The sequence below is a fragment of the Netta rufina genome (assembly GCF_964035555.1).
Source record: "Netta rufina genome assembly, chromosome: 2".
Lineage (NCBI taxonomy): Eukaryota > Metazoa > Chordata > Aves > Anseriformes > Anatidae > Netta > Netta rufina.
The window spans coordinates 28,576,880-28,604,382 of record NC_140124.1 but is presented as its reverse complement, the minus strand read 5'-3'; the positions used below and the strand labels follow the sequence as shown (position 1 = coordinate 28,604,382).

Genomic DNA, 27,503 nt, shown 5'->3' with positions numbered 1-27,503 from the left:
TGAAATAATTAGAAGTCCAGAATCACAGACTACATTAAATAATCTAAGGAAAATAGGAAAATTACATTCAGAAGTATATTAGTGATGGTGAAAATCTTTTCAATTTTTAAAGGAAATCTCAATTTACTGGGATAAATTCAGGTTTTCTCAAGTTACAATAAAAAAAAAAAAAATCAATCATCACATTTATCCAAAAAGACTACTTAAGTAGTCTTTTTATGTTTATGGAAAGTTTTATGGAAAAAATTAAGTGATATATGGAAAAAAACAGAAGCACAGTTTTCTTGATTAAAACACTTTTAATGTATTTTTAGACCAGGTCGTAACAACTCTTGGAGATGCTGTATACTAACTTCTTGCCAGATAAGAACTGCTTCTAAGGAACTAGTTCTAGCACATTTCAGAGCAGTTTAGAAACCTACAGAACACAGCAACACACTAATTTTATGACAGTTTAGAAATCAGCACCTCTATGCATCATTTCTCCATTGTATCGCTTAGCTTTTTACACTCCACTGCCAGGAAAAGAATTTTAATTCATGGAATTAAGTTGTATTAAGTACAATTACACATACGCTTTTGCAGAAGACGGAAGTAAACCAGAGTGATTTCCTATATTGCAATATAATAATCTAGTAACTAACAAATATGCTTTTAATTATGTACAAGTATTTTCTTAAAAACGCAGACAGAAAAGTTGTATATCTGGGCCCTAAGATAAACAGAAGACCATGCCTTTCATTTCCAGAAGCACAATTAAATCTATGGTTTCCTGCCATTACTACACAGCCTTGTTAATAATTGCAGATAAACTCAAAAGCTAAGTGAATTAAAGCTATAATCTATTTGTATAAAGTGGCTAATGAGAAATCTTTACTACACAACTTTTCACCTTCAAGCATCAGTACTGAAAATAAAATAACTCACTTCAGAGTGAGTATCGCTTCAGTATCAACAATGTCTAAAATTCTTAGAATTTGCAAGTCCACTCATGCTTATTTCCTACTTTAAGTACAGAGATAGCACAAGATAAAACACAAATTGCATTCTTACCAATAACTGTTCTTAGTCTTCCTTGGCATCCTTGTAAGAGGTGGATCCAGACAACCAAGATGATAATGTAGTTTGCAAGTGTCACACAGTAACAGTAGATGTTGGTCATGGTTCTTCTTGCAAATTCCACAACTTTTAATGTAGGCAGTGGAAAAGCATTATAATTACATTTGAAGTTACAAAAAATAAACAATACATCCCAGCACATGCCCCAGCTTCGATATAAATATGTAGCAACTAATTTCACATAAGCACATAATTACTTTTTAAGGAGTTTGTATGTATACACATTAAAACATAGAAGGCACTTAATATAGCTAAAGACACCTTCAAACTAATTTTTAAAGATTTCTGACCAATACTTTTTGATACTTTTAGAAAACATATCCATGCCAAATGGAAAAAAAAAATTACCTTTACCATTCAAACACTTAAATAGAAAAATGATATTGCTACTATCAGTCTTAGCAATCATAACTATTTCAATAAAGCAAGTGCCTTGAAACAGGTCTGCACTATTACTACACTGGGCAATATATCAACTCATAAAAAGTTACTTTTTTTAATTATTATTTTACTGGAATTAACATTTTAGTTCAGTTATTTCGAAAAGATCAGATGTTCATTGATCCTATTATAAAAAGGGAGGAGCTAAATGACTAGATTTAAATACAAAAGTATTAGTAAAGTATGTCTCCTGTTATTTGTCCATATGTATAAATTGCCAAATTCTCAGCTCACTCTCGTATTTTCAGCTTGCACCACTCAGAGCACTAGAATCAACTTCTGTTTATGTAATCAATCTCCTTTTTTTTTTTTTTTTATCCTACTAGCTGGGCAAGATACTGCCTATTTGCTGTGGCTAGAGGCCTGGCTGCTGATCTATCAATAAGCCAAAGACTGCCACTTCTAAGCTGGCGGCAAGAGAAACAGATTCAAGAGCACAGTCGTGCTCTGGGACCCTGATATGGGGTCCACTATTATGCTTAGTTGAAATCCAGTCAGTAGCTTCATAACATACAGAAAGGAGAAGCAATAACAAAGTGAACACATTTTATTTTCTTGGGGAAAAAAATAGAAGTAGGGAAACTTAAAACACAAGATTTCCCAAAGCATTTGACAACCTGTGAACAAAAAGTAAATATTCTTATCTGACAGGTGCTTTATGCACTCAGCCACTGTGACTAAACAGCAGCAGCACTGTTTGCAAAAACAACACAGATGATTACATTCAAAAACACAAGGCGACCAGTTAAAATTTTTCATATCAAAGTGACAAAAGACTTCTATTTCAGATGTAAAGAGGTACCTTTGTTCTTATAAAGCACTGCTATCAAGATAGAAAAAAAAAAAAACACCTCAGTGATGTGTACTAATGTGAATAACTATTTCTTAAATTAGCCTTTAGAAGTAAAACATGACAACTCTGAAGCATTTTGTTAATCAGAATTGAAACAAACAATTTTCTCTTAATACTTTTTTGAAATTGCAACTTAATAAATATTTTATCTATTTTGTCAAGACTTCATTACTTGCCTATAAAGTACAGCTGGGAGCGTAGATGTCTTTTGTGTTCCTCCTTCCTTTTTACTTGGTTTTCTTTCCTTAGGAGCACGTAAAATTGCAGGTATGTTCAATTTCTATTGGATTTGAACAAATGCAGTACACGTGAGTCTTGGGACTTTTAGAGAATACCATTCTAATCTCAGTGTATGGAGAACAGGACTCAAATTGAGTGGGAAATGGCTTAGCCAGCTATTTTAGAGACAAAAGCAACTACATATATTTATATTACAAGATCAAATTAGGGTAATATTATAATTTCTCAATTAAATAAATAACACATTGAAATACTAGCATTTACAAATCATTTTCAAGCTTTTAAATAGAAGGATGGACAAATTTACATTTGTCTAGAAGGTGGAAATAAGAAAAGCAGAATTCACAAAACTGACAGAAGAATGCTGAGGCAGTTTGTTTTTCCCCCAACATCCCTACTACATTGGTGCTCGATAGGTTAATTAGAAAAATTATCTTATTGGACCAAGCCTTCCACAAAGCAGACGAGATTCTCTTTGGATTTCTACTAATCTGCAGCACGCTAGCTTCCCAGACAGCTACCATCTATCAAAGTCATTTCTCAGCAGCCCCGTGGGCCTGCATCTGTTCAACCAACTGGAAAAAAAAGCCATGCAAGCTGTGCAAATGAATTCTATTCAATTTTTTTTTTTTTTTTTTGTTGTTTTGGTAGTATTTGTACCAGGAAATATATTTGTGAATACTTTTTTCAAAGCCATGTTAAAAAGGATAAAAAAAATATTCATCTAGGAGATGTGATGTACTATGTGAATAATTTTTCCTTCACAAGTAGAGAAGATAGGTTGACAAAAATCTAACCAGCACAACCAGAAAAACTAACATAGCATAGAAAAACTGTTACTGCATAAAAAGGTAAGCTTCATTTCCTGAACAGCAGTACAAACTCAGCAGTACGAAAAGGCATCACTAAATTATGATGCAATTGTATGACTGCATTTTCACGATGAACAGTTTCTTCCATCTTCTTTAAAATTCTAAGAGGAAATCATTTCAATCTCTCTCTGAAAGCTAAAATGTCCATTGCCATTTAATACCTTTGATATAAAACATAAGAACACTGCAAGAATCTCATCTTTTCTCCATCAATGGGAACAAAGAGAAAACCACTGGCAACAGGAGATAATCCAAATCTTCTCTTCTCCGAGATACTTATATTCATTTGACCAAAATACTCCGCTCTATCCAGTTAAAAAAATATATCATAGTGCTTCTTATATAAACCTCTAAGTTACCATACCATTTGAAGCCTGCAGTAACTAAAGACAACATGGAGAGAAAAATGGTAGGATTAACTTGTGCTTCACATTCGGCTTCGTTACAAATGACAAGACAATCAGTTATAGCGAATGAACGAATTTTGCAAACAAGATCACTATTACAACAAAATTAAACTTCAGATTTCCAGTAGGTGGTTTGCAGAAGTCTATGTATTTCAATCAGGAAACATTATCCCCAGAGTGAAGCCTGGGTCTGATCACATCAATTCATTTGGCCACAAAAGTGGCAGATAGAAATAAAAAAGCCCATTCTTGGAAAACAAGGTTCGCCTATAACTATAAAAATAAAATAAAACCAACCTGTCCAATGATTCTACCCAGCAGAGCCCAAATGCCTTGCCCTTCATTTCGCAGTTTTCCATTCATATTTTGTAGCTCTTCCAAGGACTCACAAAGCTAAGCAGTTAAAGAAAAAAATCAACAGAAAAAAATATATTAAGGTTTATTTAATAAAATTTATTCAACCTCTTACCTATCAAGGGTGCATTACTTTATTGTGGGATTGAAAAACAATGGAACTCATGTCAATATAGCTGAGATCAGTGCAATCAATCATTCAGCAATTTAAGATGAAATCCTGGGCTGCTACCCATTTTGCAAAAATGATCTGAAGCATTTCAGCATTAAAAATACAGTTCCATAGAAAATTAGAAAGCAAAACTAAAATACTGCAACGTCTCATGTGTTGTTCATGCCACTTAGGCAGCAAGACTGTAGCAAGTAACATATAAATGAATTAAAGACCTATATTGCCATATCAAAAAACTTTCAGCCATTATCACAGAGTTATAACTTAGTAAAGGATGCAAGCAGAAACAAAGTTGTTGTTTTTTTTCTTCTGGAAGCAATTGTTACTTACTGCACAGCATATACAACCTATTGATCCGGTTACAAGCTCCCACTCCCCAATCTCCTTTGCCTTTAATCTCTTTGGGCACAAGGACCTGCTATGTCATTTATGTATGTTCTCATTTAAAGCACATACCTGACAGTTTAAGTGTGAATAGCAATACTATTTTTTGTTATCACTAATCACCTACATTGGATAGGTTACTGAATTCAGCAAGAATTGCAACATGTCACCTGTCACAAAATATAAAGTATTTCTATGTTCCCTTTAAAGTATTTAAAGGTTAAAAAAAATAATAATAATAATTAAAATTAAATAATTAATTAAAATTAAATTAAGACATTAAATGCTCTTTTATGTACAATCATGAATTGGATTTTTGGGTTGGGGTACAGAGGTGGGGGGGGTGTGGGTACCACACTGTTTTCTCAATGTTTCAAATGAAATGCACATGTAGAATGAGAACATGGAGGGCCTTAAGGCTCAGTTCACTCATGAGAGGGCTCTGTCTGCAACCTGTCACTCGAGCTCTCTGTGGGGTCAGTCCAAGAACCAGTGTCCAGCCAATGTAGGACTTTTTAGAAGATGACTCTGCTTGTATAATGGGGAGGGGGACAGATAGCCACATTTTAAGAAGAAATAAATTTTTAACTATTATTTTCTTTAAAAACAGAAAATTATGTATCTTTGTTTGTAAATCATTTTGTTTGGAAAGTGGAATGCTATCAAAGTTAACAGCAGCAATATTAAAACAGTACAATGGTTTATCATCCTTTTTTTCTTCACCTTATTATACTCCACATGAAGCTTTTCTTGCTCATTTTCTAATTTATCCTTGATATTCCTCTGCTCAGCCATATTCTCCTGGATTTGAATCATGCGCATATTTCTCTCTATTTAAAAGAAAATCTTATTATTTCCTAGGCTTGGCTATATTTCCAAGTTTTAAGCACTAAAAAAAAATAAAGCAATGAAAAGCATAAAACCATAACAGAAAAGCACACAAAACTGTAACTTACAGGTTTATTACACAGCCTCAGTAGAATGAACACTCCTAACGTTTACTTTTTGCTGCACACGACAACCTAGTATAGTTACTTAAATGGTGAGCTTTGATTAGCTATCTACTTGACAGCCCCAAAGTCAAAAACACACCGTTCCACACAGTAAGGAAAATACGAGGGGAAAAAAATACCAAAGCTCCTTAAGCTTCTACTCCCTTCTCAGAAAAGATATGGCTGCCTGTGTATATTTGAATGATTTTTTATTTTCTGAAGCTTCTTTAAAAAGAAAACTCACTAGTTTTCTATATAAATAGAGATTGTGCAGTAATATTCCTGACCTAAAATGAAAACGTAATTTGTGTTTGGCTAGTAAAAAAGAAATACAAGAAAAAAGCCAGTAAACTTGGACAATACGAATACAGTAAAATGATTATCTTTCATTGGGAAAAACATGCAATTTTGATCCTTACCAAGGTAATAATTGACAAAATCAGCAGTGAGAGCTGGTTGTTTATGTTTTCTTCTTCCATCAACACTGGAACTAGTATCTGAAGTATCCACTGGAAAAATGTCTGTGCTTATCCCCATTAACTCAGCTTTGCGCATAAGCTTGCGTATGGCTGAAGCACTGCTAGTAAGCGGTCGTGGCAGCTTCTCCCTCGGTACCCAGGCCTGTGGCCTGGTGGTACGAGCCAGCTCTGCCTTGGCACGGTACTGCTGTAGTCTGGCATTGATTCGAGCCTACAATAAAGAGTTCCGTGAATTAAGAACATAAGGGAACAATTCAAAACCGTTTTTGAGTTCTACATTTTGGAACACATCTGCATTTTATTTTCAGTTTAAAAGCCACACGGTTTAATAAATACTGTTTTCACTCTGGAACATTTTGACTCAAGAAAGACACTAACAGACATTTGATTTTATTTCAAAATGCATTACCCTTTCACTAGGTTTTGGAAATATTCAGATTCCTTGATGAGGTTACCTCATTAACATGAATGATTGCTGGCTTTCAGACAATCCTTTCTGATAATAATTTGATGGAACCATGAAAACTCACTATTCAGAAAAACCTTGGCTGACCTATCAAAAGTATACCAAGCTATACTTTAAATTGGTATTTATGAGAGCAACAAAATTTGGTGACTGGTATTTTTTCCATATTTGACATGCTTTTGTAGGAACTCCTTCTCTCAATTCTTTATCTCTTTATAAATGTTAAACTGGTTGATTACAATGTGCCAAAAGCACAACTCCAAAGAGAAGTGAAATCAGCAGGAGAAGCTCACTATCCGTCTTGTTGGTGACATCTGTATATTTGTGACCATCTGGGACATCAACCCCAGCCGATCAAGTTGTTGCTGACAGTTGAAAAAAAAATTGTCTTGTGGGAACTCTGCAGCAACAAGCCTGGCAGAAAATGACATCAACACACAAACCTTCAGAGGCAAAACTCCAGCTGACTATCAGTTAGAAGTTGTTTATTTGTCTGCATAAAGAAGCAGCTAAACTAATCTGACTGCCCTACCATATGGTGTGAGATACTCTTGAGACAAAAGCAAAAAAGTCTGCATATACACGCGCCATGTTTCAGGATTACCTCTGATTACAAATAGCATTGCTGAAGGTAGTATTACAGGCACTGTTTAACATATAACCTTACTAGGTCTTGAACATTAATGACCAAGAAACATGACAAATGTGGTTTGTGGCTACCAAAATGTGACATTTTTTCCTTGAACTCAGAGCAGCAAGGGAGAGATCATCCACCTGCAGTTGCTACCTTAATTTGTTCCAGCAGAGAATAAAACATTTTATAACTTCCTCAGCCTAGATGCTTCTTTACTGGTTACATTCTCAGTTTGGAAACTCCAGGGGTCATTTAAGATGTCATACAACTATACCCAGAGCCTTATTCCTGAAATAGATTATGTATCAGACTGACTAGTCCAAATGAAAACCTGAACTCTCAACATGTATTTAAGCAATTTTCAAGTATGTATTTTATCCAAGGAATGTACGTTTCCTTTATTGATATAAAGAAAGTATTTCAACATAGAATATTTTCCAACAATCCATAATAGTCCCAGACAGTTTTATATTTTATATTCTTTAGAATTATTTTCTTTTTTGAGCCACAGGACTTGCCAGACTGTTAGCTCAAGTATTCCTGCCAGGGCTATATAGCACCAAATATCAGCTTTTCATCCTTTGAAAGCATCCCTCAAAAATCCAGTCGCAACACCATACAGCGTTATTTGCACAATTACATTATTATTTACATTAGCTCAATACTTGTCAGTCTTAAACTTAAAAACTCCTGTGGAAATGAGCTTTTGTAATATGTGTATGTACACACCTACTACCGATTCTTACTTCTCACACAAAAATCCTCCAGTAAATTCAATTGTCTGTTAAAATAGGACTTTATCTTATTGCACACTATATGCACGAGAAAGTTCAAGTATGAATTTGTATGTACTACTTTGTGTCAACTCCCCAGTCAGGCATTTCTGTCTGTACTAAGAACCCATTACAGTCATGAATTTCTAGAAATGCACAGAAACCACTCAAAGACAAAATTATTTCATAAAACACATACCCATGGGGTCTTGCTTCAGGTTAAAGTGAAGGAAGAAAGGGAAATGCTGGGAACATACCAGCATTAGCAGCACTTCATAGGAAATACAGGTCTCTAAAAAAAGACCTGAAAACAGAGCTTGTAAGAGCCACACTAGACCCAAATGGATTTTGCACAACCAGCACTTACCGTTATGTTGGAGAGTGTTCATATCATTGTGATTTCTCCACTACATAGTGGTAATTCACATAAGTGAGAGTAGAGTGTATTACACAATTATGTAACTTGCTTTAAATCAAGCCATGCCAAGCTTTATACCCCACAGAAAAATTTTATTCAAAATTCTTCAATGTTAGAGTTTGCTCATGCTCATTCTCAAATCCACAGGTCACTTTAAATTAGAGGTTATTTTTCCTATTCAAATATCTTTGAAGATCTAAAAAGGTATGATTTAATCAAAATTTTTGATGACATGAAGATTTATTTTCTGATCATTACACTACAGCTCTCCCTTCAGAACAAGGGAGAACTTTTTCCTCTTCCTTCTCTCCATAATTTCTCTCTTCCATTATTTACTAAGCAACTGCCAATTTCTATTGCAATTTAGGCAGAATTCCTTCAAGTAACAAGCTGTTTTTCTGCACGGGCATGACTTTTCTGCGGAATTCAGTGCGGCCTCAGAAGTAGAAGCAAAGCAGGCCACAGATTTGTCAAGACTCAGAAAAAAATAAGTACACACACTCTAATATACTGAAGTATACAGATTACCTCAGAAGGACTGAAATCTTGATATCAACAAGACACTTATCAGCTGACCTCATGCAATAACTGACAGTTTCACATGGTTCAGCCACTTCGCAGTGATATAGACTTTGCCTAAGATTTTCAGGCATCTCCTACTCAGCAGCACAGACTCAGTATTTGATACCATTTTTTTTCTTCTAGGAAATCTTTACTTTAAAAAAAAAATGCGCATAAAATTCTACTTATTTCTACAGCAGGTGAAGAAGTGATCTAGCAAGAAAAAAATTCAGGCAAGCTAGAGTCTTCTGCCAATGCTAAAATATTACTACAGTGGAAAAAAAGGAAGATTTTCACTGAACATCTATGTACAAAAACACCTTATTCTTGTCTACCTGTGTGGTTTTTGTTAAGAATCTTGAAAAAAAAAATGTATAAAAAAATCTATGGATTGCAATGAAAATGTAATTACCAACTTTCTGCAAACAAACTAGGTCTGCAACTCTGGAAAGGATAGATGTTCCTTTTTGACATTAAGTTTATTGAGAATTGCTCTTAAGAGAATTGAGAATTGTCTTAGCAAAACTCACTGCTACAAGAAATGAAATATATTGATGGCACACGTTCAAATTTCATTCACTATATATAACAATTACCAATCTTCTAAATTTCTTTCTTGTTTAAAATGGATGATTAATGCAGATGCATTTGTGTCAGGAATATAGTACCTGAGCTTCCGGCGAAAGCTGTTTTTCTCTTTCCTGTAAGGACATTTTACAGTAAGATTGTAATGCCAAGTAGTTTTTCCGCTTCCATTTTCTGTCTAACCTGTCCGCATGCTGTTTACAATAAGCAAAAAAAGGGTCAGCTATATCCTGTTTCAAAGAAAACAAAGGAAAAGGAACAAAAATAAAGTTAAGACATACAAGGCCAAAAGGCTCTGAACAGCACAAACATTGTGCCAACAGTTTCTGTATTCAAATAGACGTTTTTAAAAACAATATATATATTTCTAAATCAACTTTGTCACATTGATTTATCTTAGAAAGCTTTTTTCCATCTTTTTCATTTTATGACCTGAAACGTTTTAAAATGCATTAATAATTAACACAGTAGTTTGATCTCTGAACTATTTTCTCATTTCCAGAAAAAAAATGCATAAGAAATTCCTACGTGCAAATTCATTTAGCATATAATATGTATTGTTAACCTCCTATTGCTTTATTGTGTCTTCTTTTGCATAATACCCTAAAAGGAATTAACAATCTGAAAAATATGTAACGCAATGTATCTGTTTTTCTCAAATGATTTTTCAGATGTATTGGTGTGATTAATCATCTCTCAGATGACTTTTTTCTCATTTTTCATTCAGATTAGCACAGATTAGCACACATTTCCAACAGATCAGCACATTATCATGCTGCAAAGCTATAGTAATTTTTACTACAAACAAACACTGCAAGCAGTTTACAAACATACAAAAATACAAAGGGCTGGAGCACCTCTCCTGTGAAGACAGGCTGAGGGAGTTGGGGTTGTTCAACCTGGAGAAGGTTCTGGGAAGACCTTCCAGTACCTAAAGGGGGCCTACAGGAAAGCTGGGGAGGGACTCTTTGCCAGGGGGTGTAGTGACAGGACAAGGAGTAATAGCTTTAAACTAAACAGGGCAGCTTTAGATTGCATATAAGGAAGAAATTATTTACTCTGAGGGTGGTCAGGCATAGCCCAGAGAAGTTGTAGCAGCTCCATCCCTGGAAGTGTTCAAGGCCAGGCTGAATGGGGCTTTGAGCAACCTGATCTAGTGGTTTCATCATTATATGAAATATCTGAGCCATGATGAGATTCAGTCTGAGAACTATGTTTCATCAGTATATTGTCAAAGCTGCAGAAACATCATCATAAATAAACAGACTAAGAAAATCTTGAGGCAGTCTTCCTCCATAAGGTAATAAAAATATTATGAAATAATTAGCCTATCCAACTTTTCCTTCACTCACATACAAAACAGAATTAATAAAAATCTGTACAGGCTTTCCTTATTTTTATTTTGATTTAGACTTTCAGAATGTGTGGCAACTTACTGCCAAAAATTAGCAGCTCCCTATAATTAGGTTCTACGAGGGAGGCCTTGATTAAAAATACTTAGCTACAGAAAATATGTAAGAACATTTTCAAGTAAAAAGATAAGGCATGTGCCTAGAAGAAATTCACACAATTTTTGAAGATTCAACATTACACATAATTCAGTAGGGAAAACAACATCAAGGCAACTGCACTTTTCTTCAGTCTCACAGAAGTACACAAATTTGTGATCCCTTTAAAAGGGATCACTTAGTGGTCTGCTTTTTCACAAACAAGTTGGACTATTTCATCAACAAAGAGCCCTCCCTGGACAGTCCTTTTATTTGGCCTATGACTTCCTAGTAATTTACAAAACTTGGCTCAGGAATAGTGAATAAAAAAGGCAGAATTTCAGGTCTTCCCCACAAACTTTTGATACAACCCTTTTATTCTATCCTTTCCAAAGCTACATCATACTTACCTCTTCTGCTGCTGCTTCTGAGAGAAGGCCTTCCTTCTGGGCGCAGGTCACGTGGAAATAAGCTCTGCACATCCCAGCATCACAGCTAATACATACGCCAGTTCTGGCAAAACGAGGATCTTCGCAAAAACTGCACTCCTTTATAAGGAAGGGTAGAAAATGACAGAGTATTTCAGGTGCATTTTGCCTAATATTTAATAATTTACATCTTTCATATAAGAACTAGATGGCTGGGTTTGCTCCTGTGTGGTACGGAAACCAAGTATGCTGATAACATTTGGCAATATTTAAAGCTTCACCACTTCCCAAACCCCACGATTGACTTCATTTTCAATAAGCAATGGAAAAAAGCTTAAACATCCTAAATAGCATATTGGATGAACTCTTATAAGAAGTTCCATGCCTTCTATTTCCCTTCAGAGCAACAACTAAATAGCATCTAAGCAACACATACATACTTAACTATATAGGTGGAATATCATAAAACCACAATACTGCACAGCAAATGTTCAGTTGTTCAATAAGTTCAGAGCACACACACACACACACACACACAAAAAAAAAAGCATGGTCCTCTAGGTGACTTGAAAACCATTGAAAACCAAACCATTGAAAAACCAAAAACATTGAAAAACAAACAGTACATAATGTCCTTTAATAAGCTCTGATTGAGAAGCTAATTTGTGACAACAGAAGAAAAAAATAATCAAAAAATGTAAATATCAGTAAGTAAGTTTGTGATTCACATAAAATACTACATTAAGGCTTCAGCTACATTCATTCCCGGCATAGCGGTTTGCAACACAGCAAACTAACATCCACTAATGTAACCTGGAAAAAATACAAACATTTTTCAGCTGGATCAGTTCCTCAGTCTGGTTCACCACAAATTCATACTGAACAGCTGTTCCAGCAAACTAGAGTGGTAAGTGTATAAGCAAGAATAAGCAAATAGGAACACAGGCTGGTAAAGCGGTGCCGCTATCCAGTGCGTAAAGTGACCTAAAATTACATAGTTGTGCATTTCTGAATGTCTCACATGATGAGTGATTCAGTCCTCAGTTCAGAAAATGTAATGTCTCAGTGTTTTAAGTGCTCTGGATGCAATGCTGTGCATCACCTACAGAAATTATTTCCATGCAGAAAGTTAAACAACAATAGAAAGGATTCACAAATGAAATTCAGTGACAGAAAAATCTCAAAAACATTGCATACACTACCCTAAAAGGGTACCCTTTAACTGTGTCACAGCACCACGTAACAGAAAAGAAATGAAGCGAATCATAGATTATTACTTGAAACTGGTATTCCAGGGAGGTGTTTAGCTAATCTGTAACTTCCACACTTGATACAGCAAACAAGGATTGTTTAAAGCTCTGTGAGAGTAATGAGTCCTCATCTGTGCAGTTCACTCATCTTACTCACAGTAAACCTTACTCCTATACACCATTCACGCTAAAAATAAAAAATTACAAATTAAAAAGCATGATTCATTGCAACAATAGGCTGCAGGGTTTTGGTAGTTTGCTCATGCTTTTTTATACAAACATTTCTAAACAATGCTAAATACTCCTGTGGGTCTACGCTGAACATGCTCCTAATATAGGTAAGTTGCACATGGGCCACCCAAAGTGTTTTAATTTATTTTAATATTTCTACAAAGTTATTACGAATTTTAATTTAGCATTCTATTTGCCAAATTAAATCCCAGGAAATTTACTATGCATAAATTAAGCATTAGAGAAGCAGTACTCCAGCCACTTTTCCTCATGTTAGCCAGATAGATAGGGATTCTCCACTCTGTTCCCATAACTACAGCAATAGTTAGTAAATCAGTGTTGGCCTCTGCCCTTTGTGATGTTTTCCTGTATGTTTTGTACATGATCACTTTTGACCTGGATTGAAAACATTTACATGTAAAAGACTATTTTAATGTTAGACCCACTTTTTCTGTTCAAGTTTAGGACTCCATACTGTTACGTTCTGTTTTGGTTTTTAATATTGCTTTGCACCAATCTTTTTGTATACATTCCAGCTTATGATTACAAAGAACCAAAAGTAGTTCTTAACTGAATTTACATCTGTCTCTTAATCCACCTCACTTTCCTTTTCTCCATTTCAAATCCCATAAATCCTCTTCTCTTTCCAACCACATTCTGGCAATCTGCCACTAACTGACTTTTAAAGAAAGTAATTGGCACCTGCATAAGAGAAAGGAAGGAAACAGAAAAATAGTGACAGAAACTATAGAGAATAGCGGTAACAAAAAATAGAAAAAAGAGAGAAGGAAGAGCAAAAGCATAACAAACAGAACAAATTTCATCACATTTGCAGTCTGAAACCTGTTTGTGGAAAAAAACAAACAAAAAATAAACAAAAAAAACAACATAAATAAGACTGGGAAGTCATATGTTATTCTACATTAAAAAGTGAAATAAAGCTAATGGTAGGTAGTACATCTCTTCTAGACTTACCTTGGCACCATACTTTGAATAATTCATTTCTGTAAGTGTTACTGGCCGCAATTTGTCAATATCTCCAAACGCCACTCCTGGAACATAGAGGGCACAAACAATATGGACCCACCTAAAACAGCACATAAAATTAGGTTAGTATTACAACATTTTGTTCCCATATTACACTTGCTAATTTCAGGTTTCAAAGTGCCATGTGAATGTTACAGATGCCAGAAAAAGCATACATAAACAAAAAATATATTAGAAGCAGGTAAGGAATACATATTGGGAAGTCAGCACACTGAACCACAGCAAGGGTTTTCAGTGCAACTGGGATTGCTTCGCTTGTCTAGGTCAAGGGCTGTTTATGCAACATGAAACATACATTAAGGTTTTGATACTACTCATGAAACTAAAGCAGACTGACGGGGTGGGACAGTGGAAGCAGAAGAAACAAAATTACTACCTGGTTAACAGAAAAATCCCAGTAACAAGATACCTACAAGCCATTAACTCACTTCACTCTAAAGGAATTGGATAGTAAATCTAACAAAAGCCGTAACACCGACCAATTCATAGTGTTGTATCTGACAAGACTCTTTTCACCTGCATATTTGAAAACATAAGTTTTTATACTATTGTTAAATCACTTGTGTTTGAGATGCAAAGTCATAAATTCACTGTAAAACATGAAAAATTAAAAGTGAGAAAAATGTACATTTGAAATATAAATTTACATGCAGTAATTTTCACAGATTTTACTGGGGCTCTCGGAATCCACAGCAGAGTCATAGCACTTTAACTACAGGTAGAATCAAAAGAAGATCTGAAGATTAGTTACAATTTTGTCTTTAAATAACACGATTCAAATACAACAGCATGCTAGCTGCCAGAGAACAAACTGGGATACTCAAGTGTTCTGCCAAACTTCTTCATGTACAGACAAAGTAAAGCCAACCATTGTTTTTAATATGATATAAACACTCCAACATGCCAGCAGAATCTCTTAATTTAATACAAAATTATGCAAAAACTAAGACTCTCCTCATTACCGTATGAAAATTCAGTAATTCAGAAAATTCTGCCTGCCTCTCCATAATGTATTCATCTCCGGTAGCAATGGAGCACCTAATACCATCCTTCAAGGTATTAGTACCTTCAAGGTATTATCCTCTGGTGACTAGCCGTGCATGGCCTGAGGGCTGGTCAAGGGAATTGTGATTGGGACAATCTACTCGGAGCTGCTGCAGCCTCATTTCAAGTCCCATATGCAGCTTTGGGCACCACAGTGTTAAGAATGACATAAAATTTTAGAGGGTGTCCTTAGACAGCATCCAAAGGAGGACAATAAAGATGGTGAAGGGTCTAGAGGAGAAGACAGATGAGGATATGCTGAACTCCCTTGATGTGTTCAGCCAGAGAAGAGGAGACTGAGGGGAGGCCTCATGGTGGCCTACAGCTTCCTCATAAGGGGGGGGAAGATGGGCAGGTGCTGCACACAGCTCTGAGGACCAACAATAGGACCCAAGGGAACAGCATGGAACTGGGACAGGGGTGGGTCAAGCTGGGAAGTAGGAAAAGGTTCTTGACTGAGAGGGTGGTTGGGCACTGCGACAGGCCCCCAGGGGAGGTCACAGCACCGAGCCTGCTGGCATTCAAGCAGCATTTGGACAACACTCTCAGATACACTGAATGATTTTTGGGTGGTCCTGTGCAGAGCCAGAGGTCAGACTCAATGATCCTTGTCGGTCCCTTCCAACTTGGGATATTCTCTGATTCTCTCTCTACTCTCTCAGAACTGGTTACAGGTTGGCCTAAACCACTACCATAATTTTATGAAATACTTTTCTACCAAAAAGAGTTGGTGTGCACGAGTATGTATTTCAGCAAATACTGTACATTTACTAGAAGAAATATCTCATTTCCACAAACACACAAACTATTCTTTTCCAAAAGGAATAAAGACATTATTTTTTATCCTTTCAAGCAAAATGCTACACAGAGTAAGACATGTAACTTTGATAAAGATACTGCTTCGCCATTAATAACTGCACTAGGGCTTTTCTATATCCTTTCATTGATTTAAGATGCACTACAGAGAACAAATTTGTATAAGTTGAAGTTACACTTCCTCACTGTTACTATTCTTAAAAAAAAAAAAATCCAAGGCTCTGGTTGGAGATTTTTCATAGTACATTTAGAAGACTGCATTAAAATTTACCCTCCAAAGTTCAATATAAAGATACACATCTTCTACAAGCAGCTGCTTCTCAATTTAATTTGCACAGTTTTTTCATGCTCCACTGGTGTATTAAATGCTGCTGCACTCTGTAGGAGTTTATCTATGATAAACCCAACAGCTGGCTGCTTGCTTCATACTGACCTTCTCAAAATGTTTTAGTACATGTCACCGAAGTATTACAGTATTACAGATTTAAAGTGCCATTTCAGTGTGATTGGCACACAAGTGCCTCATTTCCTTAGCCACTTTTATGTGAACTCGGACCTGAATCTTTATTAAAAAACATATAGAAGTCAGTCAAGTTCACAGCTGAAGCAATTTCAGCTGCTTTTAATACCAGTTCTAAATATTTTCCTGCTCATTTGTTTAGCCGCACATGTTTTAGAAGCTTGTAATTAAGACAAATTGGGTAATCAAAGAAGAATAATCTTCCCTGTTACTTTACCATCCATTTAGCTTGGAGCAATGATGACAGATGTTGATTAGGGAAGAAGAAAAACTCCATACCATAACAAGGACAGAATTCATATTCTTGGATAATATGAGATTTTATTTCTCATAATGATAAATTCACGTTTATGCTTATGAAGCTGAGAGGTTAATGTGAAAAGAATTCTGCTGAGAAATTAAGCACCTCATTATTATAATGATTCACACAGAAACAGAGAAATAATTCCAACTTGATTGTGAAAAGAAACTGAAGAGGCTTGGTCTCACTTTTGTGTGATTTCCAGCATTGATGCATATAAAGAATTTCTTTTTTAAAAAGTGGTAAGGGGATGGAGAGTTAAAGGATTCTGTTATTCAGTGGTCTATGATAGTATTCCAAGAAATGAAATGACCTATGTTGCAGTTTACTCAGTACTGTGGTAACATAATAATGGACATTGCCGACCCCATCCTATCTTACTGTGCATTGCCCCATTTCCCTATTGAGTTCAAATTGATAAATTAACAGAACGAGAGCACAGGATTATTCACACGTTGGATAGTTGGTTTTTGTTTTTGTTTTGTTTTTTTTTTTTCTAGTACATAAATCTATTCACCTGGGAGAGTAAACTTATACTTATTCATGACAGCCATATCACATCATCTAGCAGATAAAAATGCAATAACAGAGATAATAAATTGTCATGTTAATCTCCACAGTCAACAAAGCAGGCATATGCTTTTGCACAAATAATCAGTATTGCGGAGAAAACACTTCCATATTAATCAAAAACATACTGCTACTTTATAAGAAATTTCAAGCAAGCAGTTTTTAAAATGTTGACTGTACTTTTTATTATCATAATAAGGGAAATTACATATATAGTGCTTAAACTGCTTTAAAAAACACAAGAATAAAAAGACTGAAATACAGCTAGAAAATACAAAGCTGATCTTAATGTATATTCAATGAAGAAAGGTAGCTGCCCTCCAAAGCCAATTCCTAGCACTTACATCTAATGGAGAAGTTCAGTGGTATGAATACCCTCCTTATCTGTTTATTACCACTGCAAACTTAACATGTTTCTGATATTAGAAAAAATTACAAGCTAAGGCAGAAATGCAAAGGCACATGCATTTTAATCCACAAAATCTCAACCAACTTATGATACTTTAATATTGTATTTACTTTCCTTAAAAGCAGTATGTCAAAAAAAGATTTCCTAAAATATCATCTAGAGCTCTGCTGACCTTTTAATGATGGCAGAATCAGTCTGTTACAGTATTAGCAACAGTACTGGAACAGAAAACAGGAATGAAAAAAAAAAAACACAGCTAATACCAAAAAAACTGAATATGCTTTTGCGCTCATTACAAGACAGTCACAGTCATCTAAATGATGTCATCATTTAGAGAAAACCACTACAAGCCAATGGATGAAAGAAAACTGAAAGAAAACATTGCTATATTTTGTGATTTGCTAGTACAAAATATGTTGCTCTCTAATATATAGTTCAGTGTAAATGGTTTAAACATTAAACAACATGAACTCATCTATCGTCATCAGTAAAATATGACTGCATATTTTTATAATCCTACTTATCAAACAGGTATGGTCAAACAGGATTAAGAAAGCTTTGCTTTCCTCTGAACAGCCTTATCAACTAATTAGATTGCCTTCCCTTGTTAACACAATCAATGAAAAACTTATGACAGGCCCATTATCTGAAAATGTTGTGTATTACCGTGCACCTGCAACTTATATAACTGTAAAACTTACATAAAATCCATATGTATAATATTTATATTGCCATATATTATATATAAATAGTACAAACATGATATTGTGTATATTATATACGTTTTATATAAAATTAAAAAGCAGTAAAAAAAGGGGAGGTAACAAAGCTGGTGAAGGGTCTAGAAAACATGTCTTGTGAGGAGCAGCTGAGAGGGCTGGGTCTGTTGACCCAGAACTTTGAGAAGGCTCAGTGGAAACCTTATTTTACTTCACAATTACCTTAATGGAGGCTGTAGCAAGGTGGGGATCTGGCTCTTCTACCAAGCACCAAGTGAAATGGCCTCAAGTGGTGTCACAGGAGGTTTACGTTGAATATTAGGAGAAATTTCTTTACTGAAAGTGTTGTGCAGCATTGTAATAGGCTGCCCAGGGAACTGGCTGAGTAACCATCCCTGGAGGTCTTCAAGAAAAGTGCAGATTTAGAACTTAATAACATGGTTTACAGGTGGACTTTAGTACTAGGCTAATGATCGGACTAGATCATTACAGATGTCTTCCAACCTGAATGGTTCTATGATTCTGTCATTCTATGATAAAAATTTATGGAAAAAGAACCTAATTACATTAATTGTTGTTCTCAAAAAAAAAAAAAAAAAAAGGTGTCATCTTTATGGTCGATGTTACTACTAACCATTTTGCTCTCTCCTTTATTGTAGAAAATTAGTTGCCATTAATAACAGTATCAATTTTTTTTTTTTAATACGACAGGAATGGAAGACATCACATAAGAAAGGTCTTCTAGCATATCCAGTAAGACATTTGTGTATATACAACAATACATGGGTCACTTCACACTGGAGAACAGATTTTATCATTCCATTAATTAAACAGTGATTTTTTTTTTTCTCACTTAGGGTACATCTTTTGCTCATCAGTCCATAAACCTATAATATTATAATGGAAGTGAAGAATATTAGGAGTGAAAAAAAAAAGATTAGGTGATTGACTATTCAAAGAGCACCCACTGTTTATACCAATTTATAACAGTCTCCCTACAGGAATAGACAAGGGCAAAACCCAACCTTTTAAGAATAAGCAGAATTTGAAACACCACTTCTTCAGCCTTACCTGCCCGCATCTGTCTCCTTGAAGATCCCATCTTGGTTTGGACATAGTTCACAACTAGGTGTGACACCACATTTGCATGCATCACAAAACCAAGGTTCAGTGGAATTTTCTGAAGCTGAGCTCATGATGGAATCACTCTCTCCATCAACACCATAGCAACCTACATACACATAAATGAAAGACAAAACATAAGGAAAAACAAATAAACAGGTACTTCTCAGTTATGATTTTCAGCAGGAAATATACACAAGCACACTCAGCTGCATGATGATGAACATCCCAAGAAAGCTTCCAATATTTATGCAAGGATAACTTTTAGTGCAAAATTTGTATTCTAAATAAAGCCTATTTCTAAAGAATGATCTCACATCACAACCAAAAGATGTAAAGGTCTGTTTTACTTTGTTCTTTTAGCAATGCTTGGTGTCCTAGACATTAAAAAAAAAAAAAAAAAAAAAAAACAAGACAAAGCAACCCACAAAGACTGAGAGAATCACAGCATTTTTTTCAATTAAAGAAATGTATTTCAAGTTAAATGCAACAGCTAATGAAAGTGTAATAAAATACTGACCAAATATTTTGTTTTGTAGAGATGATTTTTAGTGCCTTTAAACATTTGTTATCCTCAATTAAGGATATGTTATCATTCCCTTATATGTTATCCTAAATTAAGAAGATCCTTCATACCTCTCTTCTCCACTGTTGTAGTAGTGCTTACGTAGAGCTACCTGTCTTCCCATTCAACCTCTAAAGTCTGCTTTGAGCTGGATTAGCAGTCTAATACAAATTATAACATGGTTTCTTAAATACTAGCACCAAATGAGAAATCCATGGGTATCATGGGTCAGGATTTAGATTTGAGAGCATATACAGCTTTCTCTTGGATATTCTGATCTTTTGGCTTCTTGCTACCCTGAAACGAAGGTGTGGTGTTTTTTTTTCCCTCTAAGAAGTCAATCATGCTAGCAGTACCCGTTCAACAAACAGCCAGCCCACTTTTCCACTTTGCATTCAGCATCCAATTCAGGTAAAAGAGAATATACATACTAAAAATAAAAATAAGAATTTGCATCCCCCAAGGTTTGTAAGACTGAACTTAAAAAGACCTTCTGTAACTTTAAAACTGAAGTATCATCTGATGAGCACAGACTAACAGTTTTGAGACACCATTTTGGTGATTGATGAAGTATATTTTAAATTTTTAGCATTCTCATTTTACTTGATTTTAAACTATGATTAAACTTATTCAATTTCTCAATTCTTCTTTGGTATGCCCAGTGCTTTTATGATTTTAACACATCTCTGGCTTAATCGCTGTAAATTTAGTATTTTAAAGTGATTTAGAAGCTCGTTATATAAATTTTGAAAAAGAGTAAGAGTAGTATTCCTACTACTGTAAATGACAAAAAGGAAGACGTTAATGCTTATCACCACAAAAACATACTTCTGTACATGACACACTTTGAATATTTACCTTTTCCTCAATAAGAGAAAAATAATATTTCATTGTCTACATTAAAACAAAGTAGAGACACTGCTGAAAGATTAAACTCAGCTATTTGTCGACAACAGTGATCAAGTCAACATTTTTGCTTGCAGAGCAGTTAAATTATTGAATTTTGCAATTAAATAGCAACATCATTTGTTAGTTTGGTTCATTACCCACTGACTATAATAAAATAGTAACAGTGCTCTAACTCCTCTTGTGACAGAAACAGAGATAATAGACTAAAACTACATTCAGAATATAAGCAATAACACTCACTGTAGGTACCATTTAAGAAATATAGTCTTCCATTACAGCACAAGATTCATCAATAAGTATTAAATTAAGTCACCAGAATGTTTCTTTTTTATTATAGAAGTATTCCAGAATCAAAGGACAAATAATACCCAGAAGTGCCAGACAAGATTCATTAGGTATATAAAATATTGTATAGCTCATACATAAACTAACTCAATTTTCTTTATAATGTCATACCAGCTTTAAGTGGTGTCCCAGAAAGTCCTTTTTAAGTTGTAACAACACAATCTTGAATACATGCCAGCAAGGCTACTTTTAAGCAATTACATTAATGTACAAACACATAACACCTTGATATTATATGGTTGATGAATAATTAAGCTTTTTATAATTCTGACAGACCGTTCTTATCAAACTAATATTTTCCTAAATGTGCTTATTAAAATTACCTAGCACTATAGGAGCAGTAATACTGTCATCAATCCATATGGCAAAATAAAATTGGTTTCTTCCGAACACTGATAATTCTTCAACAATCAAATGTAATTAGATTTGTTTTTCTCAACTAAGTGCTGTCAGGCTGCTAAAATTAGCACAGTGACTTCCCACAACCGTCTTACCTTCATTCTGAAATATTTGCCTAGTTACACTTATCAGTCATTTTTTCTCCTTCTTCCTAGAAAACTACATGCATTTGCTGCAATTATTTCCATCTGTCTCACATGTGTTGACAACAGACTTGGTTTCCATGAAAACGCAAATATAAGTAATTTTCTCATGTGGATAAAAATAGTTGTCAAGAGTTATAACCCAAGTGTTTTTTTCTTCTAATAATATTTTTAAAATAATTATATAAATAATTATATATTTACATAAAATATATAATTATATTTAATATATATGTATATATATTATAAAATTTAAATATGATTGTATTTATAATTATATAGATATTAATATTGTGTATTATATTAATTTATATAAAAATTAATTTTTCTAGCTTCTGTCTAAATATGACAGCCTTAAAGACTTCAAGATCTCTAACAGACACAAGCAGGCATCCACTCTTTTTCCCTGTCATTTAGCAAAAGCTAAACACGCTACTGCTACATGCAGCAAAAGGGATGGCCATTAGCTGGAAAAAATACACTACATTACCATTAATCACAGCTGATAAGTACACCAAAACAATGTTGTGCACTCCAGTTGGAGCAAAGTTAATCCAGCCCATAAGTCACTAACTGGCAAATAAAGCTAGAGAAACCAAGATACAAAACAGTGTTCCAGAGATTGTATGATTTTGTACCAGAAACCTCAGTTGCTGTGAAGGAGCATAAGTAGGAGTAAAAAGGCTGCCTTCAGGAGTAGTTTTTTTCTACTACACACATCAGGTCATTATCCTCAACCATTAGGAAAAGAACTTCACTTGAGTAGTGGCATAATCTGTTTGAGCATGCTCCAACATAATTCTGAGCTTTACACAACAAATCTGTAGAGTTTATTTTCTAGCACAAGTTAACACTAATGCAAATAGATTAGTGAAACACATAGTATTTAAATGCAACTTCACAGCTAAAATCTAAATTTGATCTAACAATACTTAAAAAAAAAAAAAAAAAAGAGCCCCCAAATTAATTAGAAACCACCTGTTAAGGTGTGTTGTCTTTTAAGGATATGCAAGTACTTTAACACAGAATTTTTCTCATGTTTGCTATGAAGGGTGCCTGCTGCTTTTGGGTTGTTAAGTGGTAACAGAAACCAGAGAAGAGATCAAATTTCATCAATTTAATAACCATCTGGATAATGCAGATCTTTTGAGCAGATGTATACATGAAATGTCTGTAAAGCTACAATGTAAAAGCGAGACCGTAAATCTTTCACATGGATTCCACACCCAAAAATCAATATGCTTATGAAGATAATTAAATTCCTTTGACAAACTAGCAGTGAAAAAATAACATGCCAAAAATATACAGAATAATAAAGAATTTAAAAACAAAAAGTAATTGATGACACAATATTTGTCCCAATTTAAAGGGTCACATAATAAAATACTGATGTCATTTAGGATGCCAAATATGTTCAGGAACAGCTCTAACTTTTTTTTTTTTTTTTTAATATGCAAGAAAAAAAATCACTTCGATTGAGTTATGAAGGTAAAAGCAGTTTAAGAATGAAACCCTTTTGAAGAAATGTATTGATTGGGCTAAAACTTGAATTTCAGTCCAAGTAAGAGTACTTAGAACAATCAACAGCTAAGATCATTATAGCATTCACCTCTTCTGTCCATTCACAATATCCTAGTCATTGGTGGTAGCTATTCTGGAACACACACCTGAGCCTCCTCTGTGAGTTGCTTCACATAAGCATTACTTCTTGAATACCTTACAGTTTTTCAAGATACGGCACCATGCTTTCTGTTTATAAACTTGCAATCATAACAAAAACCCTGGCAAAGGTGAAGAACACTGCTAAGCAGTGTCAGAATTCAAAACATTTTTCAAAATGAAATACTGAATTTATTTTTTTTCCTCTTGCCATCATTAGCTGTAACAATAACTGCCAACTGAAAGCTTAAATGGATCAGATTAATATTCCGTCTTAAAATAAGTTAATTGAATGCTACGCATACTTGCAGTACACTTAATGCTACGCTTAGAAGTTAGAATTGTGGATCAACTGTTTATCAAACACATTCAGGCAAGCAGATATAGTAAATATGACTCAACAATTAACACTGATGGAGAAGATGAATTTGCAGTTCTAAACCATGCTTTCAGCGGCTTCCACTTAATTTCAAGCAACGTGACAGCCATGCTAAGGGACTTACATTTCTCTTTTAAGCTGAAAGATTAAAAAGAAGCGTTTTGCACTGCAGTGCTATAACTTAGTTTGTGTATTAAATCAGACAGTACAGAAGGCACTTGATAAACAAGTCTAAATGTATTTTATTCCACATCTGTCTGAATAATTACAATACAGAGATCAAGAGTTCAGTCTTTAAAACAGGTATTTCCTTATTTTACCAAAGTAGTATTCTTTAATCTGCGCTATCTCATTTTTGGATCCGTAAAACTTTGATGAGTATAAAGGTTCAACAGATTTTGTGCCTTCTTCTCCCATGTTTGAAAAAAAAAAAAAAATTGTCCTACTAACAATGATTTATAGAGTGTTATTTTTATGACTCTTTAAAATGCATAGTCATGCCAATATGTTGCTTAATAAATCTTTCCAACCTTGTATTTACCAACTAAGCTGATCAGCAAGACAAAGTTGTTCTGTCTGACCATCCTGTTTGGGAATTGTGGAGTTTGGAACAAAAAGCAATGTAACAGCTTGCTACAAGTGTATCTCCCAAGCAACACTGGGAGGTAATCTTCCAAATTCTTTCTCAAGGCAGCACAGTTGTTTAGGTGGTAGTGTTGGTTGTAGTTGTTTAGGTTTCAACCTGAGGACAACCTGAAAGGACAACAAAAAAGATGCATGTCTTCTAACTAACATGTTCGGTTTCAGTTGTTAGACTTAATGCTGAATAGGTCCCAGGTGCAGTAAGTCAATCACCTGCCTCTTTGATTTGAAAATATGTCAAAGGAAACTTAAAAAAAAACACTTCACTGAACATGCATGATGTATTTCCTTAATGAGCATAAAATTCTGAATTTTGGAATTTTGTATCTTTAGACTACCTGAGAGCCCCTTCTCAATTACTGTTTGTGAATACATGCTATGTATTCCTTATAGCTGTATCACAACTCCGTGTTTGCCCCCTCCTTGAATTTACCACTAAGTGATAAAGCTATACAAGTAATGCCCATGAATTTAAACACATGAAAGTCAAGAAGTTAAAATTCTCATAACATTTATTCTTCCACAAACTGCATCTCCGTATTATGATTACAGCTAAGTTGTCTATTGCGTGTCATTTTATACAGGAAACTAACTTTATTTTAAACCTACTGCACTCTATCGTTAGCTTATTTTTATGCATTGTCATTACAATGAAATTACAAACACTAAAATGCTAGCATTGGAACAATTGTACCGAAATTTATGCCACAGAAGGAAAAGGGATGAGACCTAATTCTTGTCTTGCCTTCATGTGTTCTTCTGTCTTATCCAATTATCCAAGGGGATAATTTTTTTTCAGTCAAACAGAACATCTACATATGCTAACACCACCTATGAATCAAGAAAGCATTAACAGTATACATGAGTATAGTGTAGGTTTGCAAAAATAAACGCTGTATTTAAAATATGTTACATTCAACCCTTAATTCAGCCAAGAATTTAGAAAAAAGATATTAACCACTTCAGGCATCAAAATTCCAGAAGAATATTTTTATTTAGTAAACGGACAGTACTGGAGTACATGATATTAGAGAATGAATGCTTAAACCAGAAAGAAGCAGACCACAGTAAGCAGAAATATTAAAGCATATGGAGACTACACTATAACTTTTAGCAAGCGAAGTTTTATTCTCCGCCATACACATCCCAGTAAAGCAAAAAAATAAAAATAAAAATAGAGCCGATGGAAAAAACACAGATGGAAAAACGTAAAACTTCTCTTATTGAATTCATAGCAACTAACCCAAGAGCAATAGCTAGCAAGTATACTACCTACAGTTATGTCATATCCTGTGATATGCACCAGACATTTTGTTCAGACATGCTGCAATCAATGTGTCAGGAAAACTGACACCACAGTTGGGGGTGTCCGGCTATTACACGATCTTACCACAAAAGCATTTATCCAAAGTGACAGATTACTGCCTAAAGACTTTTTTATAAAAAGAAATGAGAGTTCTGTCTATGCAGAAGTAAACACACAAGCAACTGTACAATTACAAATTTAAAAGAGTTTTTTCTCTAGCAATCTAAGGTTTCTTTTTTTTTTTAAAGGAAAACAATAGATCAGTATGTGAAATGAGAACAAATTTAATCGATGGATTTAATTTCCAGGCTGAACTTGAATTTTTTAGAAATAAAAGTAAGCAAAGTATAAGTATGCAAACATATGCATAAGTATATATGCATATATATGCAAAGTATAGTATTACATATATGTAGTATATAAAAGTACATTGTTATATATAAAGTATAAAGTATAGTATTACATATATGCTGCTTATGTAGTTTTAGGGGTAGTTACAGATTCTTGACTTTGGACCAGTTATTTGCTCTTTAAATTGTACAGAGTTTTGGCTAGGTGTCTGAAGAGGAGAAATAGCTTTTGGACAAGTGATGCAGGCCAGGCATATGATAAAACAAAGCAAAGGGTTGCACTAAAATGAAATTGACTTTTTAGCAATCTCAAAATGTAAGGCAAGTAGAAGAGTTTCTTAAGCATCCACCATTCTAGGTCCAAATCAGAATCCCCCTATACCGCTTAGCCATGCTACGTTCCATGTGAGCTCTATCAGAGTTGCTCCCAGATGAGTTATCACCCCTCATTCCTTTGGAAAACCTCATGCAGTCGTTACTGAACAGGCACCAGGTACTTAAGGTGTTACTATCAAGAGCAAAAATATAATATAGCCTCACCTTTCTTGTAAGGCTGTTAAAATCCCACATGCTCATCTCAGAATTATTGTGGAAATCCTCCTTTAAAGCCAGTGAAAAGTTGACTATAGAAAGAGGAACATACATTTCCCTCCTCTTTTCAAATCACCCTTTAAATTAGTTTAACAACTGGCATATTCATAAGGCATACAGAAGTTGTAGCAAACAAGTTAGTATTTCAGAACAGTATTCACAGAAAAATAAAATTATGAAGTTCAAAAGTCTTACACAGAAACCCACAAAGCAATCAAGTATTATATTCTATCTACTTAAGGCTCTACTTACCTCTCAGACCTCTTGCCTCCTTCTCTCCCCTATACACTGTAGAAAAGACTCCTACATTTAAATCCAAACATACTCTAGATTTCAAAGCAATTAGCAAACCAACACTTCAAATACGTTTTAACTTTAAAGTTTCTGCTTTTCAAATTATGAGTGAAGATTATGAGAAAGTTCAAGGCTAGCTGTTCAGTACTGTTGCCAATTCCGTCCTCTCATCCTCACCATCTCTCTGCCTTTTTGGTACAGTAAAAATATATGTGACCCCCTCCCCC

The 27,503-nt window shown here is 34.6% G+C and overlaps 1 protein-coding gene across 6 annotated transcripts in view; it reads right to left on the bottom strand.

Moving 5' to 3' along the window:
• PHF14 (PHD finger protein 14) overlaps positions 1–27,503 on the bottom strand; it is a gene marked incomplete at its 3' end in the record, with an annotated part of 165,152 nt that overhangs the window by 121,412 nt on the left and 16,237 nt on the right. For all 6 annotated transcript variants that reach the window (XM_084282777.1, XM_084282778.1, XM_084282779.1 and 3 more), the window contains exons 5-13: positions 19,644–19,803; positions 14,122–14,233; positions 11,648–11,785; positions 9,834–9,980; positions 6,254–6,524; positions 5,566–5,672; positions 4,230–4,325; positions 2,590–2,693; positions 1,054–1,185 (exon numbers count right to left, since the gene is read on the bottom strand). In XM_084282777.1, the coding sequence (XP_084138903.1) occupies positions 1,054–1,185; positions 2,590–2,693; positions 4,230–4,325; positions 5,566–5,672; positions 6,254–6,524; positions 9,834–9,980; positions 11,648–11,785; positions 14,122–14,233; positions 19,644–19,803 (1,267 nt within the window). The remainder of the gene's footprint in view (positions 1–1,053; positions 1,186–2,589; positions 2,694–4,229; positions 4,326–5,565; positions 5,673–6,253; positions 6,525–9,833; positions 9,981–11,647; positions 11,786–14,121; positions 14,234–19,643; positions 19,804–27,503) is intronic.